This window comes from Lissotriton helveticus, chromosome 11, assembly GCF_964261635.1.
Source record: "Lissotriton helveticus chromosome 11, aLisHel1.1, whole genome shotgun sequence".
NCBI classification, from domain to species: domain Eukaryota; kingdom Metazoa; phylum Chordata; class Amphibia; order Caudata; family Salamandridae; genus Lissotriton; species Lissotriton helveticus.
Window position 1 is genome coordinate 439,113,611 of NC_136072.1, and position 25,916 is coordinate 439,139,526.

General features: G+C 39.9%; 1 protein-coding gene across 7 annotated transcripts in view; it reads left to right on the plus strand.

Annotated features, from left to right (window-relative positions):
* The window catches only part of DOCK10 (dedicator of cytokinesis 10), a 1,735,912-nt gene that overhangs the window by 953,681 nt on the left and 756,315 nt on the right, over positions 1–25,916 (plus strand). For all 7 annotated transcript variants that reach the window (XM_078665953.1, XM_078665951.1, XM_078665949.1 and 4 more), the window contains exons 9-10: positions 20,440–20,525; positions 22,307–22,390. In XM_078665953.1, the coding sequence (XP_078522079.1) occupies positions 20,440–20,525; positions 22,307–22,390 (170 nt within the window). The remainder of the gene's footprint in view (positions 1–20,439; positions 20,526–22,306; positions 22,391–25,916) is intronic.

A 25,916-nucleotide genomic window follows, 5' to 3' on the forward strand; every position in this document is an offset into this window, starting at 1 on the left:
GGATCCAGGCTTGTACACTGTAGTAAGGACCTCTTGTCCATTGCCCACCTTGTCTCCTTTTTTCAAGTCTGGGGTAGAATGTTTGAGCAAAGATATGGCATCCTCAAACTCTTCTTTGGTAAGTTGCCTGTTTCACATGAATGGTGACCCCTCGTTTGTGACTTAAGAGGCTCCAGGAAAACACGATCCTATATATGTTGATGGGTTCAGAAAAGCTTGACAAATTCATAGAGTTCATAAGAAAAGATTAGCATACTAATTACACTGAATTTTGTGGCATTCTGTGGGAATTCGAGAGGAAGGAGAAAGACAAACTCTAATGTTCTATCTAATGTAACTCTTCCACTTATTGCCAGTTGCACCCTCTAAGGGAGAAGAATGGCTCTATTCCCAGTAGTGAGATGCTACCACCGTGCACTTTGTGGGGGTAATTTTAAGAATATTACTGTTTTAATAACGTTTTCCTAAAAACTTGATGATTTTCAAAGTAACATTTTTTGCTTGCACTTTAATTTGAATGTGATGTTTTTATTGTGCTTAGCATTTGCATTTTCACTTTGTACATACCTGTTGTGAGTGCTCTATTGGCATTCTGACCATATAAGAAGTGGTAGCAGGCGGAACTTCCATGCTGAGAGATGCCATTGTGCAAGTTATGGGAACTAGAGGGGCGGGCAAAGCGCCGCTGCCAGTGTCCTGGCATCCGAGTGGAGAGAGATGGAAGTAGAGGGCAGGAGGAAAAAAAAAGAAATCACTTACCTGGCTTGCACGTACTCATTCCTCCTGATCTTCTCCACTCTAGCATGGGCCCAGCCAACTCCCTAACCAATCCTGGAATGGATGGAGCGGGCTGGCTGGATGCTCACTCAGGCCCTATAGGCCTGTGCTTTGTCTCCACCCAGCAGTCTAAGACAGCTAGGTAGAGTGCTTCAAAGTGTGCATGTCACTTTGGCCCATGCAAGACGGCCGGCCAAAGTGATATGCACATTTTGGAGCAGTCAGCCACTGCTCTTGTCCTCTGCTGCCAGTCGGCAGCAGAGGACACGCCCTGCATGTCTCTGGTCTTGGGGAAGGCTAACTGCTGCAGTGCGGTGAGTACGCACATCAGAAATATAAAATGGCAATAAAATCTTTTCATTGCCTTTTTATTTTTCTTGTGAGGCTCACAGCAGGTGGGGAGGAAACACTCCCCCGCCTAAGTGAAGAAACCACAGCTGCATTTTGGTCGGCGTTCCAGCTGGCTGAACCACCAATCCCTATTTAATTAAGCCCTAGGAGCAGTCTGGCATTTGAAGCGGCATACTACCACCTTGCGCTTCGTGGAGGTATTTTAAAGAATTTTACAGTTTTATTAACAATTTCCTAAAAACTTGATGGCTTCAAAGGATACATTTTAGCTGGCACTTGAATTTGATGTTTTCTTCAAGCTTTGCATTTGCATTTTGCACATACCTGTTGTGAGTGCTGTATCAGCATTCTGACCATATTAGAGGTGGTGTTAGGGGGAACTTGCGTGCTTAGAGACGCCATTTTGGTCGGTGCTCAAGCTGCTTGAACCATCAATCACTATTTAATAAAGCCCAGGGCGCAGTCGCACAGCGCATGCGTGCAGCGGGTACGACTCTCAACTGCACCCATCCGCTCTGCTCGTCTGCATCCGTCCGCACCAGAACGTACATGTCAGCCTAGAACCATGCTCAAATTTAACCAAGTAAGATAAGATATTCTTCTCTTCAACAATTATCTCTCAGGGGGGTTAGTAAAGATGAATTCCTCCACTCAATTGACTTGGCCAAGGGAGATATGCAATGTAGGAGTTGCCTCACCTTTTCCCTTGTGCCCTCACAACTAAGTGCCAAGCCTGACTGGGAAATGTTCCTGATGAACTGCAGATCCCTACCTTGCAATAAGTTTGGAATTTTGTCGCTTCTGGAGGAGGAAAAACCAGATGTCATTTTCCTAACTGAAATTTTGCTTGACAGGGATTGAGGACCAGCTATCACCCAGGCCTTGATCTCTGGCTACTATATATCCCGTAAAGACAGGGAGGGCAGGAAGAGTGGGGGGAATGCAATAATACTCAAGGAAGTATTTACATGCCTCATCATACCCTTACCGTTTCCCAACCGCGAAAGTATGATATTTGCCATCTCCCTGTACTCTACACTCACCTTTTCTTGTGTACTCATTTATCGGCCTCCTGGCCCTACTGGCCAATTCACCCAGACCTTTCCAGATACAGTTGCCTGTCTGGCAGTCAAGAAACCCAATTTCACTGTTTTGGGTGATCTTAACTTGCACCATGAAGAGCCCGTAGCTGCCCAAGCATCCCGGCGGTTCTTACAAGGCCTTGCCACCATACAACTAACCCAAATAGTACAGGGTCCCACTCATAATAAGGGTCACCTGCCCGATCCCATCTTTACCTATGACCTCCATTTAAATGTGTTGGATCCACTACCCATTATTTGGTCCAATCACTTCATGATCCCGATGGCCTTGACTACTTCATATTTACCCTCACCCCCAAACCTTTTACTTGGAAGGACTGCAGCTGGTCAAAGCTAAACTGTGAAGAATGGAAACCTGCCCTTAGTATGGCCGGACTGAATTTGGGCCAGACCCACAAGAAGCAAATGTTAAGATCATTCAGTAGATCAAACACTCTCTGGATCAAATCATTCCCTTAAAGAACAAAACCCTAAACACCAAAGGCAAATCCACCCCCTGGCACACCCCGCACTTACAAACACTAAAGAAAAAGTGAAAAAATAACTAAAATAGAATGGAGGAAAGATTACTGCGAATCAAGAAAAGTAAAATATTGTGAAACAGGAAGGAGATACCACTCTGAAATCAAAACCATCCAGGCCTCCTACTACGAAGCAAAAATTAATGGCACCACAAACTCTGCATGAGAGATGTTTAGAATTACTAAGTCACTATTGGAGCACACTTCAAACAGCCCCTCTCCTGAGCCATTAAACTCTAGACTCAATGATCTGGCCAAATTCTCCTAAAAAAGAATAGCTGACATTCATGTACCCTTCCAGGAGTCTGAGGGATACCTGTGCCCTAAACTCTACAGTGGTAAGAAGGAAAGCACCTTAAATTGCCTCTCAGAATTCCCTGACATAATCTATGTTAGCTTCACTGTCCATTTCAACAAAGTTAAATCGGGATCCCCACTAGACCCCGCCCCACCACGGTCCCTTTCCAAAGCAGACAAACTAATCTTACCAACTAGGCTAGATATGTTTAATCTTTACTTAGACATGGGAACAGTACCCTCCATGTGGAAACACTCCAAGGTTGAAGCTATATAAAAACCTTGACCCTCTATGTCCAAGAAACATTCAACCCATCTCACTGCTCCTGGGACTTAACAACATGCCGGAAACACATGTCAAACTGCACCTCTCTGAATTTATAGAAGCCAACAATATCTTGCACCATGGTGGTGTTCTGGCCAAAACATAGCACAGAAACCGCTCTTCTGGAGGTAGTGGAGGATTCAAATAGGAGGCTCAATATAAGAGGAACTGTGGCCATCATACTCCTTGAATTAAGCACTGCCTTTGACAAGGTAAATCCCAGAATCCTTATCAAAAGGATTCATAATACAGGAGTTACAGGACCTGGCCTGGATTAGCTCAGTTCATTTCTGACAGGCAGGTCCTTCCTGGTATTTGATAAGTCCTGCTCTCCAGATATACTGGTTTTGAACTTTGAGTCCCACGTAATTCAATCTTTACAAGCGTCCACTGGCAGACATTGTAGTGCCTTTCGGGATCTATGTGGATGATACCCAACTGGTGCTCTCGCTCACTACACATCGCGACTCCCCAGCCCCCTCTGTAGGACCATACCTTGAGATGGTAGCAAGCTGGATGGATAGGTCTTGCCTCAAGGTAAATGGAAATAAGACCATAACTGTCATCTTAGGGAACAATTTAAACCCCCAACAGACCCTAGAATGGCCTGACCACCTCAACCCACCCCCTGCCCCCAAGACGGTTATAAAAAGTTAGGGGGTATGGCTGGACAAAACATTATCCAAAGTAACCCAAGCAATCAAACTCTCAGCCTGCTGTTACAGGACCCTCAGAATGTTATGCAAAATACTTCACCTGCTCCCCCCGCTATCCAGGAGGCTAGTGGTCCAAGCTCTGATTCTATCTTGCCTGGACTATGGAAACCCACTCTACCTGGGCGTGTCCAAAGACATCAGCAAACTTCAAGTTGTGCCGAATGCGGTAGCACATGCTCTGGTAAACGTCCCCAGATCCAATTTAGCCTGGCAGGCCTTTTGCAGGTCTCCACTGTCTCCCAGTCACTCTGAGGATAACATTGAAGGCCTTGTACATAGCGCATAAAGACCTTCGATCTAATGACCCTCCCATCACCCAACAGCTTATTGTCCCCTACACCCCAAAGAGAGCTCTCAGATCCCAGCGGACTGTGGTTCCTTCCATCAGAAGGGTGAGAAGTGATGGATGTTCCTTTGGCTACAATGTGACCAAACTTTGTAACTCTCTTCACCATACTATGCAGACAGTAGATAATTAATTGTCATTCTGAAAACTCCTAAAAACGTGGTTGTTTGTACATTAACCCCTACAAAGTATGCCTATACAGTCTAAGTTGCACAACTATGGCTGGGATGCCTATGGGTTGCCATGCACTCTATAAATGTGTATAGTATAGCTTAGTATAGCATAGTATAGAATAGTATAGTATAGTATAGTATAGTATAGTATAGTATAGTATAGTATAGTATAGTAGAAACTATTTAGCTGCAGAGATTAAGATCAAACATTTGCTTTCCAGGAGGCATAGCATTGTCACATTTCCAGCCATAAGACAGGTGTAGTCCACTGACCAGGGGGAATATTTTATCCTTGGAGCAAATGTAAGTCCTACAGGTGCTCTCATCAAGATGAGTTTGTTTAGTTGTCAAAGGGTCTGGTTCCTGAAGAATGGTCAGTAATACAAGCAGGCGTTTACACGTATCAAAGGTATCCACTAAACTTAACTAGTGACTGTTTCTGCGCCCTAATTAAAACAGGTTTAGGTTTCTCACAAACATGACATGTTATGTGTAAGCCTCATATAATATATAAAATGAATTGTTGATATGCTGTTGTCATAAATAGTAATTTGGTAGGTTGTGGATTTGTTGCATCCTGGAAGGCCCAACTCAACCCATCTTCCTTCTTTACAAGATCAATGTAATAGCATATGAGAATGTGCGAATCGCTTAAAAGTCCCTCAACACTTAAGGATAATTCAGTTTGTAGTGTGCATAGATAGTTACTATTATTATTGTAACTCTGCCTGAGAAAAGTAATACCAGGCTTATTTTTTTCCTTTTGCACGCAAACTATTAGGCTTATAAAGGATTTAGGGGCAGATGTACTAACATTAGGAATTGCGATTTCTAAATTGCGATTCTTACTGAATCCCAATTTGGAAATCACAATTCCTAATGTAATAAAGATTCATTTTAAAAATAGCGATTCCTGGTGGGGGCTTAAATCAACCTACCTCATGAATATTAATGAGATTGGTCACAATTTGTGACCCACTCGTAATCACAGCAATGACATGAATGGTGGCCTGCTGACCACCTTGTCTGTGATTGCTTTTCGATAAAGCTAACTTTTTTTGAATGCAGCCTCTTTTTCTTAAAAGAAAACGGGATGCATTTACAAAAAAAAAAACTTTGAAGTCTCATTATTTAAAAGCAGGCAGTGGTATATGGGACCACTGCCTGCTCCTAGAAATATTTGTCTTTACATTCTCCAAGGGGAAGGGGTCCTCTTCCCATTTATTAATGGGTTACTACCTACGACCTCCTTTGAAGTACTGATATTAAAGTTTTGTGATCAGAAATCACTTGCAAAACATTAATACATGCCAATGCAAATTGATATTTGGAAGGGATGCCCAAAACACACCCCTTCCCAATACTGAATCGCAAACCCAAATCATGCTTAAGTATGAAAATGACAAACGTTCTACTTTATTTACCAAATAAAAGCCTTAACAGATCAGAATTTTGTGTAACTTAAAAACCTGTTAATATTCACTGAAAGGGATAAATCTGTGTAGGGATCAAGCCATGTATAAAATAAACAAGTATGGCTGCTACACTGTAGATTAACATTAGTGAAAGCCTTTTGCAACCATGAGTAATGAAAGCAGGACCGCAAACTACTCAGTGCTTTTTGCACATCAACTAATTTGGGATGGGGGTCTTCATTTTATGATATGAGTGTTATACTACTAATCAGTGACTGCTAATCAGTGCATTACTAATCAGTGACAGTGACAAATGTACATTAGGAGGTGGCATTAAGTTTCATATTTCATTAAAATGTGTTAGGCAGAAGGACTTTACAAGTCCCTGTTAATATCTGCAGCCACAGAGATGGTAGCCGATGAGGGACAGCAGAACTTCAGCCTTGTATTTACATTCCTCACATACAACTAGCAATAGTTTAATATACAATCATAAAACATAATTTCACATAAAACAAGAATACATACAAAAATATGGCATCATAATATTTAAGATACAATATTGGTTTTAAATACAATTGTAATTATTCCTCTAGTGATGTGGCAGTGGTCGCACCTATCTGGGTTCCAGTCTACATTAGCCATCTGTGTCCATTGTCTTTAAAGCATGAATTTGTACCTCTGGGTCTTTTATATTAGGTTTTAAAATGTATCCTTCAAGAAAGTGCAAGAATCTTTGGCAACATTCTAAATGTATTTGTGATCAGCAGTTATAAAAAAAGTGCATGTACATAAAATCTTTCTATATCATAGCAAGGTTAGATCGTATCCAATATTTTGCATCCATTGTGCCATTCATACAAGAGATACCATGGCTCTGAAAACACAACCCACTCAGTATCTTCAGAATTTAAAATACGTATCGCATCTGCAAGTAGTGTGATAGAAAGTAACGGACAAACTGGGATTACCCATCTCCTCCTGGTTTTCAGTTAAGTAGGGAAAAAGAACATAAAATGCTCCACAGTTTCAGTGCTAGACTTACACAACGGAGGTGAAGGTGTAGTAGATCTCACTTACTTTTGACTGAGTTCACCAGTAAAATCGCATATCTAAATTTTAAAAACATAGATCTTGCTAATAGGGGTTTTATTTGATCCATAAATAATTCAAAGTCAAGGATATGATAATGGCAAAAGAACCAGTTAACGTGCCATGCGCAGATGAAAACAACCAATTTCCCAGGATATAATCCGAAAATCTAGACTTCAACTTTTTTACCATTCCTTTAGCCAAGTTCTCCAGTTTATCCCAGACTTAAGCAAATCCTAATTTATGCACCCACATCTTGACATTCTTAAACTGGGAAATGGATCCCATTGTGTCAAGGTCTTTGACTTCTATCACTGTTTGATGCCCATCTAGAACTAGACCCAGTAAACTAAGGGTTGGAGTTCTGCAAGATGTATTATATTCCTCAATCCCAAATCTAAGTGCATCGGGCAAGTGAGGCATTTTGTGGCTTAATCAATATTGATCTAATAAATGTATTCTCTGTTTTTTTCAGACCTTTTGTCCATTCAAAACCACATAGTTCTGCTCCATAAAGGGCTTTTCCAAGGCCCTTAGCACGATATATTTCTAGGACATGAGAAATTGGTTGGACGTTGGATCTATTAAACTTTTTAACAATTGCAGACTGAATATACTGCAGGGTCCTATGACATTTCAAAATCAAGAGAGACCAAGATAAATTACCCTTGCACCTAAGTAAAAAAAATCTTTGACCTGTTCCAGATTCCTAGTTCCAAGCCTCATTTTCCCTTTGAAAGACTCGTGTGGCCGGAAGGTCATCAATTTAGTTTTGAGGCCATTCATTTCTAAGGCACAGTTTTCACAGGCATCTGAGAATCTGTTCAGGATGTTTTGTAATAGTAAAGGTGTTTTTGATATTAATCGTGTGTCGTCGGCAAAGAGGAGAGCAGGGATTAGCTGGTTTGCTAGTTTCGGGGATCACCTCTGCAATCACAAAGCATGTTTATTAGTCCATTCATATTGAGTATAAACAAAGTTGGGGCTAAGATGCAGCACGGGCAAACCCCTCCAGAGGTGTCAATGCGTTCTATCAATTTACCCTCTCTGCCCCACCTCACTTAAAAGCGAATTATTAGGTGTAGCAATTCCAGGGGGCATCACCATCTTCTTTAGTGCAACCCACAATTTCTCCCAAGGAATTAGGTCAAAGGTGGATTTTTAGTCCACAAACACTACATGTAAATGCCCCTTGTTTGTCACAACCAATTTCCAAAGAATCAATAAAAAGTGGAAAACCTGATCTATAGTACTTTTTTATAAATTGGGATAACTTCAGCCCCTATTCATGGGCCCAGTGTTTTCTCATTAGACATCATATTTAACATATAACACCAAATAATTGGCTCTAAACTGTAGCAATCATGCTGTATTCTACCCAATCCTGGCACTTTTCCCTTTTCATGCTATCAATCACAGGTATAGTTTTCGCTAAGGTAAAGGAGACAGGCAAGCCACTGGCCCAATCCTGAGCTTCAGTCTGACCTTTACATCTAGAGTTGTGACCCATAATCGCTTCTTTAACGGAGTAGAGTTTGGAGTAATGCTGTTCCTAAATATGTGGCTGTATAAAGAAGTAATTTCATTAACAACAAATGGTACCCCTTTGAGAAGCATGAGACAGAACAACCGGCTATCTTTCAATGTGGCCACTCTTACTAAATACACCAGTTATCCTCCTTCCAACTCTCCTTAGCGAGTGCCTGCGCTCTATTGTAGGATCTCCTCTCTTCTATATGGCAGTTATGCTGCAACTTTTCGTGGCGGACATCAGTGTTGATTTTGCTAACTTGCAGTCCTCATTAAGCCATTCCGCCTCTTTCAGTGGGATGTATGTCACTACAACGCATGCTTTTACAACGCATGCCATTACGACGCAGGTTTTACAACTCAAGTCGTTACAATGACTTGCGTTGGGAGGCGCTGGATAGTGAATAGTTTAATTTACTATTCCAACTCCAGTCCCCGTGGATAGTAGGGAAGGTGTTGAATAGTAAATAAACTATTCCCTATCATAGAGCGCCCTCCAGTGCAATTCGTTGTAATAACTTGCGTTGTAAAAGGTGCGTCGTAATGGTAGTGCATTGTAAAAGTTGCATTGTAAAGGATGTTTCCCCTTTCAGTGTAGTTATTTTGGCCTTGGTAATTCTGTAGAAATATTTCTTAATAGAGGTGAGCAGGTAAGTAAGTGTATGCATGATAGCCAACTTACTTTGCTCTTGACACTGGAGCAGATTTCGGGGCAGAGATGACTTCAGTATATAAACACGTAAGCATTTCTTTATCCAATTGTCCCTGAGGCCATTTTATTCTCCTACCATCATTTGAGAATACAATTGGCAGATCCTGTGTACGGTGACTTTGTTTATCGGATAGGAATGGGATAGTCTTCAATTCTGGGACCAGGGTATTATGAATTAGGATCAGTGTAATTTCTATCAATTACTACCATATACTGCAGGTTCGGCCACAGATCTAAATATATCTATATATAGTATATCCTGCTTCTAGAGTTTGCCCTTTTAAATGTAAAGTTTGCCTTTCCATATGATTTCATGTCCACAATGCACGCACGCAAGCCATGTGTGAGCGAAATAGATGCTATCTGCATGGCAACCTTAGAGCTTCTTTAAAGGGGGAGTTCTGCAATTTTGGGATACACCTTTCCTCATCTTCATCCTGCATGAGATCCTGTATAAAGTCCATGGGTTTAAATGTCACATTAAAATCTCCTTCTATAAAAAGATAGTTCCCAGTATTGTAATTTTCCAGCAATTCAGCTAGTGCTATCAAAGTTTCAGAGTCATGATTCAAGCTAGAGGGATGACTGTACAAACTGACCAATCTTACTGAGAAGTGCCCCTTCTCATGGTTGATATCAAAGCCCAAGAGGTCAGCAGAATTGAAATGTAATCGTTTTATCCTACAAGCTAGGAAGGTCTTAATCCATATTATAAGACCTCTAGCAGGACGACCTGTGGTTGACGGTCTAGCTTCTATGCTATAATTTGTATGGACCACCCTACGGATGGGTTGTGGGGCTCAGGTTTCTTGAAACACACATATGTAACATGTATCTACAAAGGTTTCCCATTCTGGGTCTATCACTTTACATCTAATTCCTGCTAGATTCCATGAAATCATATTAAGCTTCAGACTGTCATTCCTGTCCTGGGGTAGGTTTTGTGTTGAATGCTCCTCACCCTGCTTAGTCCATCCTCCCATAGCTTCATGTCTATCTGAGTTCCTACCTGCCTGTTCCCGGGTTGGTAATAGAGGTGTATATGAGGAAAATGGCAGATTACCTCCAGATGTCACCATGATACCATTCCCAAGTGAATCGATCTCATTGAGATCATCATTCATGCCACTATTATTAGTAGCATTTGTGGTTACTCTTTTTTGTGCTGTAGAGGGTATTTTGCTTACGTTAGTGGTATGATATTCCATAAGGGACAGGTTATCTTTAAACTGGATTAGAAAGCCATTTGAGGGGAGGTACGCATATCTAAGTTCACTAGCCCAATTGCATGTTCCTCCTTACTCAACTCTAGGACTATGTAGTCAAAGTGCATATTCTGTGGAGAGAAACATTTCACCTTATCATGGAGTAACAATGCATACGGTTCTTTACCCAGTGTATCTCTTTGTTTTTAATGGACTAACTTTTCTCTTGAGCTCTTAAGGTAATCCTGGAACATCAACAATGTAAAGTCTTTTGAGCGAGTTTACATATGATTTAGTCTATTTTTGAATACTGCCCCACCCAGCTTGGTAGTCTAGTTCCCAGTTTCCACCATTCAGCTTGTTGTACACAGTGCATCGTTTGCATTGAGGGTATTTGTGGAGTTCTTCTATTTTCATTTTTCTGATTTCAACTGATATGCACTGGAGCAAAATGTGAGGGTTTATATAAAGAACTGGGAGGACACGTAGACCCCCTATTCCCTCTAATGCTGCCCCCATTGATATTACGTGGCATCACATCATCATTATTAGTAATGTATTCTTTCTTGTACATGTGCTCCCTTTTGTACCCACTCCTCCAATTAGCCCACCCATTGTTGGCCTATTTACATCATCCTTTCTTCTGGCCCCCTTACCTTACCTAACCTATTGAGTGGGCCAGGCTCACCCTCTCAACCATTGACCATAACTGAGCAACTTGAGCTCATAAGCTACTCATTTCCCCCCTCCAACTACCCAATGAGTTCTCTCAGTTCTTTTAAGGGATCACCCTCCTGTCTCGTGCTAAGTGCTATGCCTATGTGAGACACTATATCCCGCGAGCCCATAACATCCCCATCAGCCAGGGGGCTAAAGCGATTTGCGCTGGGTACCTTTTTCTTCGATGAAGTTATCTTTCTCATTTATTCGTGCCATTCCCTGCAGCATGTTGGACAGTCCTTTTACTGTTTGTAATGCCCTGTGGGAGGTACTCCGGGTCTTCATTCAATTCGGCAGACTTAACGTATAGTTAGTAATTAAGTATCCTGTGCACCAAGGGGCAAGATAACAGTTAGCTTTAGTATTATTCCTTTCAGCTTCAGTAGATCTTACCAGAAAGTCCTCCGGGATCCAGAATGTATTCAATAAATACATGGCATTAGGGGGGTGGCCCTCCCTACCCTTTCCTTTGTCAGACTACTAAGATGAGCCCGTCTTGGTTCGGTCTTTGCCGGGGTGAATGCCTGGCGTGTCCTGCGCAGTGATAAACAGAGCACCCTTTTCAGTGTTCGTTGGTAGCCTCTCCTCCCAGGCTCAACAGCTGACTGTTGGGGGTTGCAGTCCTCCCCAGCTTAGAGCGGCAAAAGCGGTGGTTTACAGCATCCAGCGCCTCCGTAAACAGAGCTCACTTTTCAGCACTCTTTGGCAGCCTCTCCTCCTGGGCTCAACAGGTGACAGCTGGGGGTTACAGTCCACCCCAGCTTACAGCGGCACAAGCAGTGGTTTACAGCACCCCTCCCCCTTTGCATCTGATTTCTTGGGGATCTGAGTCACATCATAGACAATTCGAGGTTTGCTGTTGTCTATTTTAAATTACCCGTCCATATTTCTATATATTATGTATGGCTCTACTAGAGAGCTACTATTGTGAACATCTGGATTCTCAATCGAGTAATTCAGTATCAAGACTTAGCAACAGTTGGTTCCAAATGCTGTTACTCACTGATGCTACATCACAAAGAAATTCCAGCCCGCACTGGATGGACTCTTTGAGAGTCTTTCTGTTAAGCACTGGAGAGCAGAGAAACAGCTTTTGGAGGACAGGGAAGGGAGGGCACAGAGATTGGTGGGGTGGTTGACAGGAAGCCAGTGATTTCTTTTTTTATGTTTCGACAGTGAGGAGAGATCATGCTATTTGTTGCTGACCCATGATTTCACTGCCTCTCTGTAACAGGTGAAAGCAGGGGCATGTGATTTTGAGGACCATATGAAACACATTTATGTATGGGTAAAAAGTTAATGAAAGAGTTTTTTTCACTTTGGGCATCTGAGTGACATCATACACGGATCACTGACATAATATTGTCAGTCAAAATATCGAGGCACCAGAATATCATGGTCAAAATATCGATGGACAAAATATCGACTTCCTATCACCATACAGGTAAGTACCAAAATATTGATGCCATAATATTGTTGTTAAAAATATAGTTGTATAAAAATATCGATGTTTTTTATGTCTTAAAATGTATATAAAATTAAATAAATGATTAATATAATTAAGGAAAACATAGTTACAATTATTAAAAAATAAATACAAAATAATAATAAATGTAATAAAAAATATTAAACACATATATGACTTTTAAAATATATATTAACGTAATAATATTAATAATTATTACATTTAATTATGAAATGTTAATAACATAATTAAAATTATATTTACAGATATATCTAAATAAACCTGTATAAATAAAAGCATATCACTCCCCTTTAGGTGTTTTTTTAATACATTTATATTTGCATCTTCTTTTTTAGCCTGCATTTTTTACTATCTTACAGGCTGCATATAATAAGTATCAAAGCAGCGGCCCTTCTTCTGCTCAAGTCACAACCGTTCTATCAGGACATAGATAAGCAAGCTGCATCTGCTTCTGTTGTGTAGTGGTTATCATATTTTCCTGACGTGTGAAAGCACCATTTAAATAATATTTCACGCCACAATAATTATAACAGTAGGGAAAACATTGCATAGTGTAGTGGATACAATTACTACTCCCACTCCAACAAGTGTAACAGTAGGGAAAGTATTGCATAGCGGGGGGTAAAAATTACTATTCCTACTTCAGGGAGTGCAATCGAAGGGAAAGTGTTGGATAGCGGTTGGGTAAAAATTACTATTCTCACTCCAGTAAATGCAACAGTAGGGAAAGTGTTGGATAGCATGTGGGAATAATTTACTATTCCCACTCTACCAAGTGTAACAGTAGGGAAAGTGTTTGATAGCGGGAGGGAAAAATTACTATTCCCACTCCACTGAGTGCAACAGTAGGGAAAGTGTTGGATAGCGGGTGGGAATAATTTACTATTCCCACTCCACCAAGTGTGACAGTAGGGTAAGTGTTGGATAGCGGGTGGGTAAAAATGACCATTTCCACTCCACCGAGTGCAACAGTAGGCAAACTGTTGGATAGCGGGTGGGTAAAAATTACTATTCCCACTCCAGTGAATGCAACAGTGGGGAAAGTGTTGGATAGCGGGTGGGAATAATTTACCATTCCCACTCCACCGAGTGCAACATTAGGGAAAGTGTTGGATAGTGGGTGGGTAAAAATTACTATTCCCACTCCAACGAGTGCAACAGTAGGGAAGGTGTTGGATAGCGTGTGGAATAATTTACAATTCCCTCTCTACCAAGTGTAACAGTAGGGAAAGTGTTAGATAGCGGTAGGGTAAAAATGACTATTCCCACTCCACCAAGTGCAACAGTAGGCAAACTGTTGGATAGCGGGTGGGTAAAAATTACTATTCCCACTCCAGCGAGTGCAACAGTAGGGAAAGTGTTGGATAGCGGGTGGGAATAATTTACCATTCCCACTCCACCGAGTGCAACATTAGGGAAAGTGTTGGATAGTGGGTGGGTAAAAATTACTATTCCCACTCCAACGAGTGCAACAGTAGGGAAGGTGTTGGATAGCGTGTGGAATAATTTACAATTCCCTCTCCACCAAGTGTAACAGTAGGGAAAGTGTTGGATAGCGTAGGGGATTCATTTAGTATTCTCACTCCTGCAATGAAATGAACATTAATTAACAATTAATTCATTTAAAAAAATGAATTTACCTCCCACCATATTCCCCTATAAACGTCACCACCAATATTGTAAAATATTAATAAGTTGACATAATTAATTAATATTTAATGTATTAACTAACAATTAACAATAAAATGAATAACCATCAAATATAAATTAATTCACACTATAAATTTACTTTAAATAAATATAATATAAAAAATATAAAAAAATGAATACAAATTAAATTACTTCCCACCGTACTCCCCTATCAACCCTCACCTCACTCCTAAAAAAAGTACACAATTAACTAATTAATTATTAATAATTAATGTCAAATTAATAACTAATCAAGAACTTTGTTAACACAATTAACTTAATTACCAATACATTATTAATAATTATTAACCAATTTATCATTAATTAATAATTAAGTAACTACCACAATTAACAATATTAATTAATTCATTATTTCATTTAAATTAAATTACTTCCCAATCTATTCCCCTATAAACCCACAACCCGCTACAGAATAGAATTATGCAAAAATGTATTAACATAATAAATAATTAATAAAAAAAAAATCTTAATTAATATATTAGAATTGAATTACTTCCCACCCTATTCCCCTATAAACCCACAACCCGCTACGGAACTAAAATACCCAAAAATAATTTAACATAAAATTCATTATTTAAAAAAATTCCAACACATATTACAAAAATGATATATACTTTTAACACGTATCCTAACACTTAAAACACAAAAATAATTGATATTTTTAACAACAATATTAGGACTGTCGATATTACTAACTTCGATACTATAAGAAACGATATTTCTTACCTGCATTTCGATATTCTGCACCACTATATGTAGTTTGTGGTGTGTTTTGAGAATACAAGACACAGACACTTGCAGAAATTAGGAAGTTTATTACACAGCATACAATGACCCCTGGCCAGCCTCTGACCATCAGCAACTGTCTGCCTCCAGCTCCTTAGAATCCACAGACTGGATTTCAGTAGTGGAAGCATCCCATTGCCCAGGAACAGCATCTTGTTGCCAGGAATATTACATCATAGAACATAACACATCCCCCTTCTTTAATACAATATAAAAAATGTGAATAGCTGCTACAGTATAATTAATATATGCATACATCTAAATCAATTATAGAGCTGCTAAGCTCTCCAGAACTATGATCATGAATTACAGGTACAGTAAGCATTGCATTTGTTTGCCATTTAGGTGCATACTCTAAGTGCAGACATTGACTTTAAACAGCATAGGACTTCAACCACACATGGGTGTCACGTTCCTCCTTACCGGTATTTGCCTTACTCCTTACTCAAAAGGTTTGTTTCTTAACTCCGCATCACTCGTTGGTTCGGGCAAGTTGGCATCCCCTTCATCATCCTGTTACCAACTTTCCTGGGTTCTGACAACTTTGCATAACCTTTCATCCCCCTGTTACCCAGACACACCCTCTCATGCATGCTGTCCTCCAGTTTAACTCAGCTTGTTTCATTCCTTAATTTTCTTTGAACATGACCCTTCTCCATCTCCTTACTTGACTTCCCACAATCCAACTCTAGATACCTAGACCTGATCCTTCTTGCTGCCTCCTCCACAGTGCAAGGCACTCTCCCTTTAAGTAGGTTAAACAGAGACCCACCTGTCATAGAGTGCAGAGTGGTCCTATAATTTCACAACAATTCTTTAACTTGACTCCTCCTACAAACCTTACTTATCATTCCCAACCATAGGCTTTTGCTCAGCGTGTGGCTAAAGCATCCCAGAACACTCAACCCTATCCCCCAGATTGGTACTTGGTGGTCCTACAATGCTTAATTCTCTTATTTTTCAGGAAGAACTCAGACTCTTCCGAAATAAATTGGGAACTACAATCAGTCAGAAAGGAGGCAGGATACGCCTCTCGTCGAAACACATCCTCACAAAAAGCAATACATTTAACGTCTTTACTTCTCTCATAAATGCCACCTTTGGCCATTGCGAGAAACAGTCCATCATTACCATTGCATAACTTTCACCCATGCCCAAACAGCAAAAGGACTACTTATTTCCATTGTCGAATTTTCCCATGCTCACTCAGGAAAGCCTATTGGTGATATAAGGTTTTCATCCTCTTGTTTAGGCTGATTTGGGGTTCAATATCATGACCATAGCTCCCACCCTAACAAAGATCTCCCCTTCTTAACCACATAAATATTTCATGTGGCCTTCCTATCTTGAAATTCTACTTCTGCACGGAAATATCCTAAAACTGGCTTTAGTCCACACAATACCCTTTGGGTTCAACATCAGGGGAACACAATTCAAACCCATCCAATTCTTTCCATGTCAATTGATCAATGATGGTAAACAGCGAGCATGAATCAGCCCAAACATGTACCTCTTTGCCCTTCACCTTTATTGCACATTTAGGCGGGCGATACTCCTCACTGGTCTCCCTTGGCTGAAGTTGTAGTTTCTTCTCACTCACCACCATCACTTGAATCTCTCCCTCATCGCTCAATTCCAAGTCCAAGTCCATCTCACTCCCAGGTGCTCCTAGATCATTCACCAAATTCAACGCTCTCTTGGACTTCATGCTCTCCACCATCTTGTATATTCTGGAAAAGTGACCTATCTTTTTACATTTGAAACAACTGCTCTCAGCAGCAGCACAATTGATTGCCTCCATCATGTATTGCTTACCTATAACACACTCTCTTTCTCTCAATATTTTGAGTTTTCCCTTCTTTCTCCTCTCCTCCATTACCTCTATACAATGATTTCTTCACCACATTCACATCACATGCATTCTCCAATTCACCTGCTCCCTTAACGGGAGCACCCCCAATTCTTTGACATAGTGAGAGGTATTCTCTATATGCCTGTCCACTTCAATGGTTTTATCTAAAGTAGGGTCTTTCAATCTCAGTAGTTTCCGTTGGATTTTAATACTAATTGTTTTGTTAATCATTTGATCGCTAATAATTTCATCCTGTAGATCTCTGAATGTAAATGAAAGGGCCAACCTTCTCAGGACTGCTACAAACTGCTTAATGTTTTCCCCCTGCAACTGCACGTGGGAATAGGACTTGTGTCTTTCAACCATATTGCTAATTCTCCTGCCAAAATTCTCTACCAATGCTCTCATTTCAGTTTTGTACTCATCATCCTCCTCCACATCAGACGCCTCGTCTGCATTTCTCCCTTCCATTACAGGTCTAGGCAGCGTCTTGCAAACCTTTCTTCCTTCCTGCCCCAAACTATGGGGCCTATTAGGATGGCGGACGGACCTGCGTCCGTCCGCCACCCCAGAGGTGGAGGAACCGTCCGCAGGGGCAGTGGCGGTCCCTCCGTGCGACGTAGGATGTGACCGGCACCCTGGCGGTCACATCCTGTATTTTTAACATTGCGGCAGGTGCTGCTTCAAACCTTATAGGCACTACAATACCACCAAGGAACATTACTGCTCATCACCCCACTTACCAGCCTGAGACTGGAGGAATTTATAAACCTTTAACTAAAGACTTATTCACAATCGCGGACTTCTTTCTCTTGCTTGCTTAATTTATTGTGTTGACTATCAATTGCAGTACCCTGTTTATGATCCTTTATTCACTTTTGTGTCCCACAGTGTTCTAAAATGAAGAATGTGCTTGGTAGCATTCTACAAAACCCCTCAAATAAATACCATAAAAAAAATCCACCCAGGGACGACATTTGCTTATTCCATTAGAGACACTGTTAACCCTCCAATGGAGTATTAGGTGACATATGCTTATCCTATTGAGAGCACTGTTAAACCTCCAATTGAGGACTAAATTGAGTCTACCCAGAGGTGATGTATACGTTTATAGAGGAGAGGCAGAAGTCATCTCATTGGAGGCACTGTTAAACTACCAGGTGATGGCTATGCGGACCTACACAAAGCAACAGAAGACCATCCCTTTGGTGGTGTCAAATAACCACAAAGGGAGTACTGTATAGGATCTGCCTGGAAAGAGCAGAAAATCCAATGGGACTCACTGTTAAATTGGTAGGCAGTTAAATGTTGTTCCAAGCTAGCAGGATCTGCAATATAAAGTCATAGAAGGTGCAATAAAAGCCTAAGTCTGTTTGTTGGTGATTAACCCACATGGAATACTGTCACTTGGAGGGTGATGAAGGAGTATTAGATTCAGTGCAATATAACGGGCTGTATAAGTAGTGTGGTGACATAAATTGGATGAGCCCTGAGTCACTTGAAAGTGAAAGCCATTCTGGATAATATGGATATATACTTCGATATATGAAAACCTATAATATTCATGTAGTGCCACTTTCTTTACAGAAGGCTAGTTAATAGAATGCATTGCATACAACATTTTGCATTTAAGTTTAGGCTGATGAAAAGCATTAACATTTATATATCTCAATTTGGGCCATTGCAAGTTTGTTAAAAGATGTTCACATAGCCAACTGAAAAAAAACATCAGGAGAAATCCTTGAGATAGCAAATCACACATAGAGAAAGGTGACACTATTAGTCTTACGGTAGACAGGATCATATAACATATAGTAACACAACCAGTAATATAGTATTAATTGTAGCATTTGTTCTTTACTGTCGTCATAGTATTCTCTACACTGCCTATGGTCAATAAAGATCAAACTGCTAAACTGTACCTGGGCTGCACCTGATCAAATGGGGCTACATTTGAGCAAATTTAATTATATTAATGAATCTAGGATACACCTGTGCCTGATAGACTCTGTGTGACCATATAGGACTACATCTTTTTGCATGGATCATACATGAGCATATTGTACTCAGCATAGTAAGCTATTATTGAGGATTTAAGGGTCATAGCTGAGCATATTGGGTTACAGTGCCCAAATACGTCTATTCATGAGCATTTATGGATATATAAAATCCTATGTGGCCACATATCTAAGTCCTCTAGACTTATGGTATTAACATATGAATGAGTACTCTTGTCATTCATAATTTGAGAATTAGTGGATGTGATAAGACATTTGAGTCTGTGTCTTGGCATTTCAGGGTATACATGGTCATTTGACGCAATAATTTTCTAAAGTAAGACAGTCCCTATATTTTAAGCTTTCTTGTAGGTATTTGCACCCGCCTCTAGGCATTTGAATCTGAAACTTTGAACTAGGGATATGAAACTGTTCCATAACATTTAAATCTGTGTAGGGGCGGGGAGACAAGGGGGGAATTTAAGGCTGCATCTGGATCTTGAAGTTTCTTCTGTTAGTGATATTATGGGTATAGCTAGTAAGCGATAGCTTTACATATGGAATATCATGGCTGCACTAGAGGAATTTGATAGCAGCACCCCAGTCTTTCCCTTTTTATAGGCATCTAATTTGAGTTGTTTACATGTATGAGGAGCGCAAGGGTAATTTGCATATTTCATTTTTACAGTATCTATGATCAACTCCTGAAATATAAAACATTAGGTATGCCTCATCTACTTTTCTTGACTATAGCATGCCAACAATTGTAATGGTAAATGAAGATTTTAATTGTGATGAGCAAAAGATTCAGTATCAATGAAGAGAGGTAGCAGATACCCAGCTCCATTTGAAGTGCGTACTAGATCCATGATATAGAGATGCATGATGATAAGCATGCATTAGTACATGAATCATTGTGGTGATTTGGTAATATCTTTTGGTTCATATCATCACAACTAAGTAGGTTAATGGGATGATAAGACAAGCATATAGTATTATCCTTCACACCTTCCCTAACAAAGAATTTCTGGAAGTCTGCGTAGAAGATCTGACTGTGTCAGCGTTTTCAATAGATTAAATAAAAGAGAAATATATTCATTGAGAATCAATGAAAATACATTGTGGTGTAAAGTTATAAGAGCCCAGGCACAAACCCATTGGCACTTGGGGCCTGAAAGTTTAGTTGAAGAACCAATTTGTCAACCATGATATTTCTGTCACTAGTTGAAGTGTTTTGTTCCCTGAAACCTTGATATATATTTCAATAATAATTGGTACAGATATTTTAATATCTTGTTTAAGAGTCTATTTTTACTTTTTTAAAGATGTTCCCGAAGTTATAATAAGCTGTGACTGCCCTCATGAACTGACAGATTCTCCTGAAAATGGGTTGCATCCAGACTTTACAAAGGTAAACATGCCTGACTTAATTATAAGGGATTAATTATATGCAAATATACTTCTAATGTTACATGTAAGAAAGACCATCCTGTAAGTATGAAACCTGATTCACAAGACTTTTTAGTGTGTGTTTTTGTTCAACTAAATGTTTGAATGGCTTGAATAACCAGAACAGGAATTCACAAAATGTGAATTTGCACTCCTAAATTGAATCGTTCATCCATAATATTATACCAAGTATGATGTAATATAATGCAAGGATATATTTTCTACCAGCAAAAAGTAGTGACTGTTCCAGTGGAGTGATGCCCTCGAAATGTGAGAACAGCCAGAAACAGGAGAGTTTGTATGTGTATATAAACTTTTACACCAACCAATGCTAACATGTAAACAATCAATGATTTACTCCTTTAATAGCCTTGGTAGGAAACAGAAGGTAACATCCTTAGAATTGGAGCGAGTCTTTGTGGAAAAGGGTTTGTCCTCATGTGCAACTATTTTTTTATGGACGAAAAACTGAAGGTTAAATTGAAGTACAGTGATGTAAATGTATTTCTGCCGATACGGCTGAGCACTATGTACAATTATGCAAATAATTCAATTCACATGACCTCTCCAGGGTCACTCCTAGAAACCTCTGACTACCTCAATTGTTCAACTGAACTCTGAGAAACCCAACCAGATTCCTGAAATATGTAAATTGTAGCTATGGAAGGGAGTAGTAATTGATAGATTAGTGTGCATACGTGTGTGAGATAAAAATAATCCCATAGGGAGAGAGAAAGAAGAAGCATTATTTTAAAGGTTTAGATGTATGGTGTGCGAGGAGGCAACTTACTTTTAATTCATCGAAGAAATAAGATATTGAATCAGGTTATAGAAAACCTGATGAGCAATTTAGGATAGAAGTTGAAATTTAAAAAATGGAGAGAAATTTTGGGAGCATTTTATCAGAATATTTTAATTTGACAACGTTGTTGAGCATCAAATAAAGAGTGTGACATGTATGGAACTCTGTAACCAAAAGATTAGCATGGATTAAGTTACTACTGTACATATCGCTAATAAGAAATATTTCATTTAGTCTCTAGTGATAGGTGTTACATTTAAAATGATATAAACAAAGAGGAAACATAGGATGGCAAAATGATGAACAGTTTATCCCACAGTTGTAATGAGTAGTAGCTAAAAAGTGCAGGGATCTTTGAAACAGTGCAAAGGAAACATATGGAGAATAGAGTAACAGCATTCAAATCACAGGGGGAAATTTAAAAAAGTGTATTTTCTAAAATAAACATTTTACTTAATACAGCCTCAGAGTTTTGTTTTTAAACACATTTTTATTGGTTTTCAAGTTTACAAAACATTTAAATACATCATCAATACGGGACCCCATACCCCCCACTTGTAATAGCTGTCAGTGGGAGATGCAAGAATATTGCAAACAGCAAAGGTGAGACAGAAGAGCCCTTGAAATATAAATGGTACTAGCTCAGCTTTGAATGAAGACTTAAAAATAAATTCAGGGATGGTCACTGTCCATGGGGCCAATCAACACCAGTCAGACAGAGCAGTCATAATCTGAACCAATGCGTAACTTAACAAATTGAAAAACATGATCAAAACTGGAACTGAGTACCACCTGCTGAAACAAGCCAACCTTAGTGTGCCAATAAAGTCTCAGCTGTATATACTTCTGCTTTGTTGTCTTTGTCATTCTATTTTTTGCTCAAGAAAATATCTTAGAATTTCCAGCATGCAGCTCTAAATATAACTATACTTATCTCTCAGTACCTCACAGAAACAGAAGAGACGTTAAAAAAGGCAAGGAATGTGGAAAGACTCAATTTATTTTCTCTGGATCCTAATATTTATGTAAGTAGAAAATGTGTTTTTTTATCTAGTTTGCCGTGTTTTGTCTGCTGTTATATAATGTTATTTCGGACTGCCTGTGATTAAATTCTAAAATCAGGGTCACAAGTCTCTTTTTCTACCTCATCACATGTTATGTTATGTTATTTTATGTTATGCTATATGAATTTGTAGGAAAAAACCACAGGAGTATGACCCATAAACCGATTGAGATCTGGGTAATAATATAACAACACGCAACAATATCCCAGTCGGTATCAACGGCGGACTCAGTTAATTAAGTATGGAACATACGGAATGCGGGCGCCTTCAATTGCGCTGTGCGAGGAAGGCGCTGGCAGGCAGCAGGGGCCTGGTGGGTGAGAGTCCGCGCTGGATCCGTGTTAGCGAGAATCGGATGACGGAGTAAATCCTGGGGAGGGTGTACGGTGCTTCAGTCAGCCGTGGACCGCCACTGTTGTGTCCGGTGAACATCTGATTCTCGCTAACCCGGATCCAGCGCGGACTCTCACCCGCCAGGTCCCTGCTGCCTGCCAGCGCCTTCCTCGCACAGCCCCAGGACCTAGAAGCCGATCCTTGACAACGGCTCTCTACTCAACCTTCACACAGCCTTAATTGCACAGATCCTTGCACACTCCTGTGTGATCCCAGCGACGCCGAATTACCTTCGTCGTCCCAGTGGACTTGGAAGTAGACTTGGAACCTCAGCGTGCTCAGCACTTCCTAAACAGCACCCCCATCCTGAAGATGATCCATCCATAGGATGGAAACGTCGTCGACCCTTCAGCACAATTGAAGGCGCTCGCATTCCATGTGGTCTTAAATCACGCCATCCATTTCTATGCAACTATTATAAATCATTTTATGCTGAACCACACAGTCACTTGTACATATTTTCATTGTTTGTCACTACGCGCCTTTCGCTGTATTTCAGTTTGTTAATTTCGTTGCCTCATAGATGTGTCACAAGCACATTTGTTGCACCAAGTCCAAATTGGGCTGTCTATACAATTCAGTGCTGATACAACTGTACGTTTCCTTAAAACTCCCTTTTTAAATATATGATGCCATGTGCGCAATTGAAAACGTTTCGTGAGTCTCCCTCTTTCCTTCCTCGTAATGTATGTTACATTCTTAATTAACTGCCTCCCCTATTGATACCGACTGGGATATTGATGCGTGTTGTTATATGAATTTGTAGAGCACAGCTAATCACCCTTGAGGGATCTAGGCGCTGAGTAGGGCAGACCTGAGGGGGAGGAGTAGATAATTCCGGTTTCATCTGGAAGAGCCATGCCTTGAGGTTCTTTGGAAGTCCATGAAGAAGCGGGAGGTTCTAAGGTGTTTTGAGTGGTCTTTCACCACACAACTAGCACCGTGTTCTATGCGGGTAAGTGATCAGGGGCGTAGGAAGGGGGCTGCGGTGGGTGCGGACCGTCCCGGGTGTCATCACTGATGGGGTGACATAATGGCAAAAAGATGTGTTTTAAACACATATTTTTGCCATTTTGTCAAGCCGAGGGGGGGGGGAATTTTCCACGCCGGGTACCACCTGGCCTTGCTACACCACTGCTAGTGATATGTATATACATCAACAATATTACGATAGCTGCAATTCTTCTGATGTCCAGCAGGCCTGAAAGATAAATGAGAAACAATTATATATACAACTTATTATTATTCAACTTAACATTCGAAACCTAATAAGGAAAAACATATTAATTCAGTGTTTACGTCCTTGACGAATAATCCAATATTGAGATGTCAAACATTAATGTACAAAAAATATAACACAATAAAAAGAAAAATGGAAATATATCTAAACAGGTAATTAATTTTAAAAAATCATGTGATTTACTTCACCCTTAAAAGGCAAAAGAATATTGAAAACTAAAAAAGCAATGGTCCGGAAAACTGCAAAAAATGAACGTTTTTCAAAATGGTGAGCAACAAATAAAATGATCTTTCTTATTTTAAGTTAAAAGGCATGCTGGGAGTCCAAATCTTCTGTACACAATCATCGATAACCTATGAAAAGGTAAACGTAAACATACATGGGTACATGGATGCCTATAATACTGCAATGCCTGTATAATAGCATGTATCTAAATTGCTTGGCTTACTGCAGGCAAGTTGTAACATCTCTAGTGACTTATAATAATGAAATTATGAAGCTCTGAACTGGTATAAGTTATTTGAGTTGATTTTGATGTCACAGGGCCTGCTGCCAGAGCAAGCACTAGATGAAAGGCAGGTCAAAGAGCATAATTACAGCCGAAGTTTAAACAACAAAAACTGGCTTTAGTTTTTCGGATCTGTTTTACATGAAATAAACAATTTTCACCAAAAAGGAGATATGTATGGCAAAATGCATCATATTGCATTTTATGAATCAATAAAGGACCAATAGCATGTTTTGTCCCATTCTGATCTTCATCATTTTTTTATCTGATATACATTAAACTGATTCTAACATCTGTTTTTGCAAAATATTACTACATGGTTTTTGCTGTATTTAATCTTGCACTATAGACTCTGCTTTTAATCTTCATGTCTAGACCATGTCATCTCCTTCGGACGAAAGGGCAAGATTCCTAGGTTTTAGTTGGTTTGGGGAAAGGCAATGGTATGACAATGTATTATGGGGAAATAAATACCCGCTATTTGTATGTTAAAAGGATATTACGAGTCACCTCAGAGTTCCCTCTGTATGGTCACTGAAGTCTCGGAGACTCGCCATATCCTTGTGATGTACAGCAGAGGCTACTTTATCTCATATACATTATATTAACTATATGTAGGCCTAAGCTACTCGCCTATAATAAAAAAAACACTATTCTTTAGGCTTCCACACTCCTGTAACTAACTAACGTCATATCCCAATCCCATCCAAAAAAAAAAAGCTTTTCTAACCTACAGATAGGAGTCTATACAACAGCCTGAAAGGGTCCCATTTACTATCCAAACGTAAACCGTATCGACATTGGAGAAACATTTGCCTAAAGGAAGAAAATATTGGACTCTGAAGCTGTTGAATTTGCAATTCCCAGTCCAACTTTAACCACATTGGGAAAAATGTTGGACATTTAAAGGGTTATATTTACTATATAAACTCAGTCAAATGCCGGTAAACATCAATACAGCCACCTTCTGCTTACCTCATTTTTTCCACACACTTTTTGATGTTGAGCACTTCTTCAACAGCATATATTTTCCCTGCCTCTCTTGATGCTACTTCCTTAGCAACCCAGAGTACCTTTGACTTCACCTCCTGGTATACTTCTAAATTTGACCAGCTTCACTATTCATTCTCTTATTCCACATTAACTGGTCATCCCCATGTTTTCTCCTTCCTCATCAATGTCTTCTTTGCTCGCATTTTCTGAATCTGGCCTTACGCTCTGTCATCTGAAAGCTAGTTCCACAGCTGCCACTTCCAATCCACTTTTTTATTGTTTTTTATTCCTTTGCCTGTTTCATGCACCATGCACTTTTGCTGAAAACTGCATGTCTCAGTGTGATCAGTTCT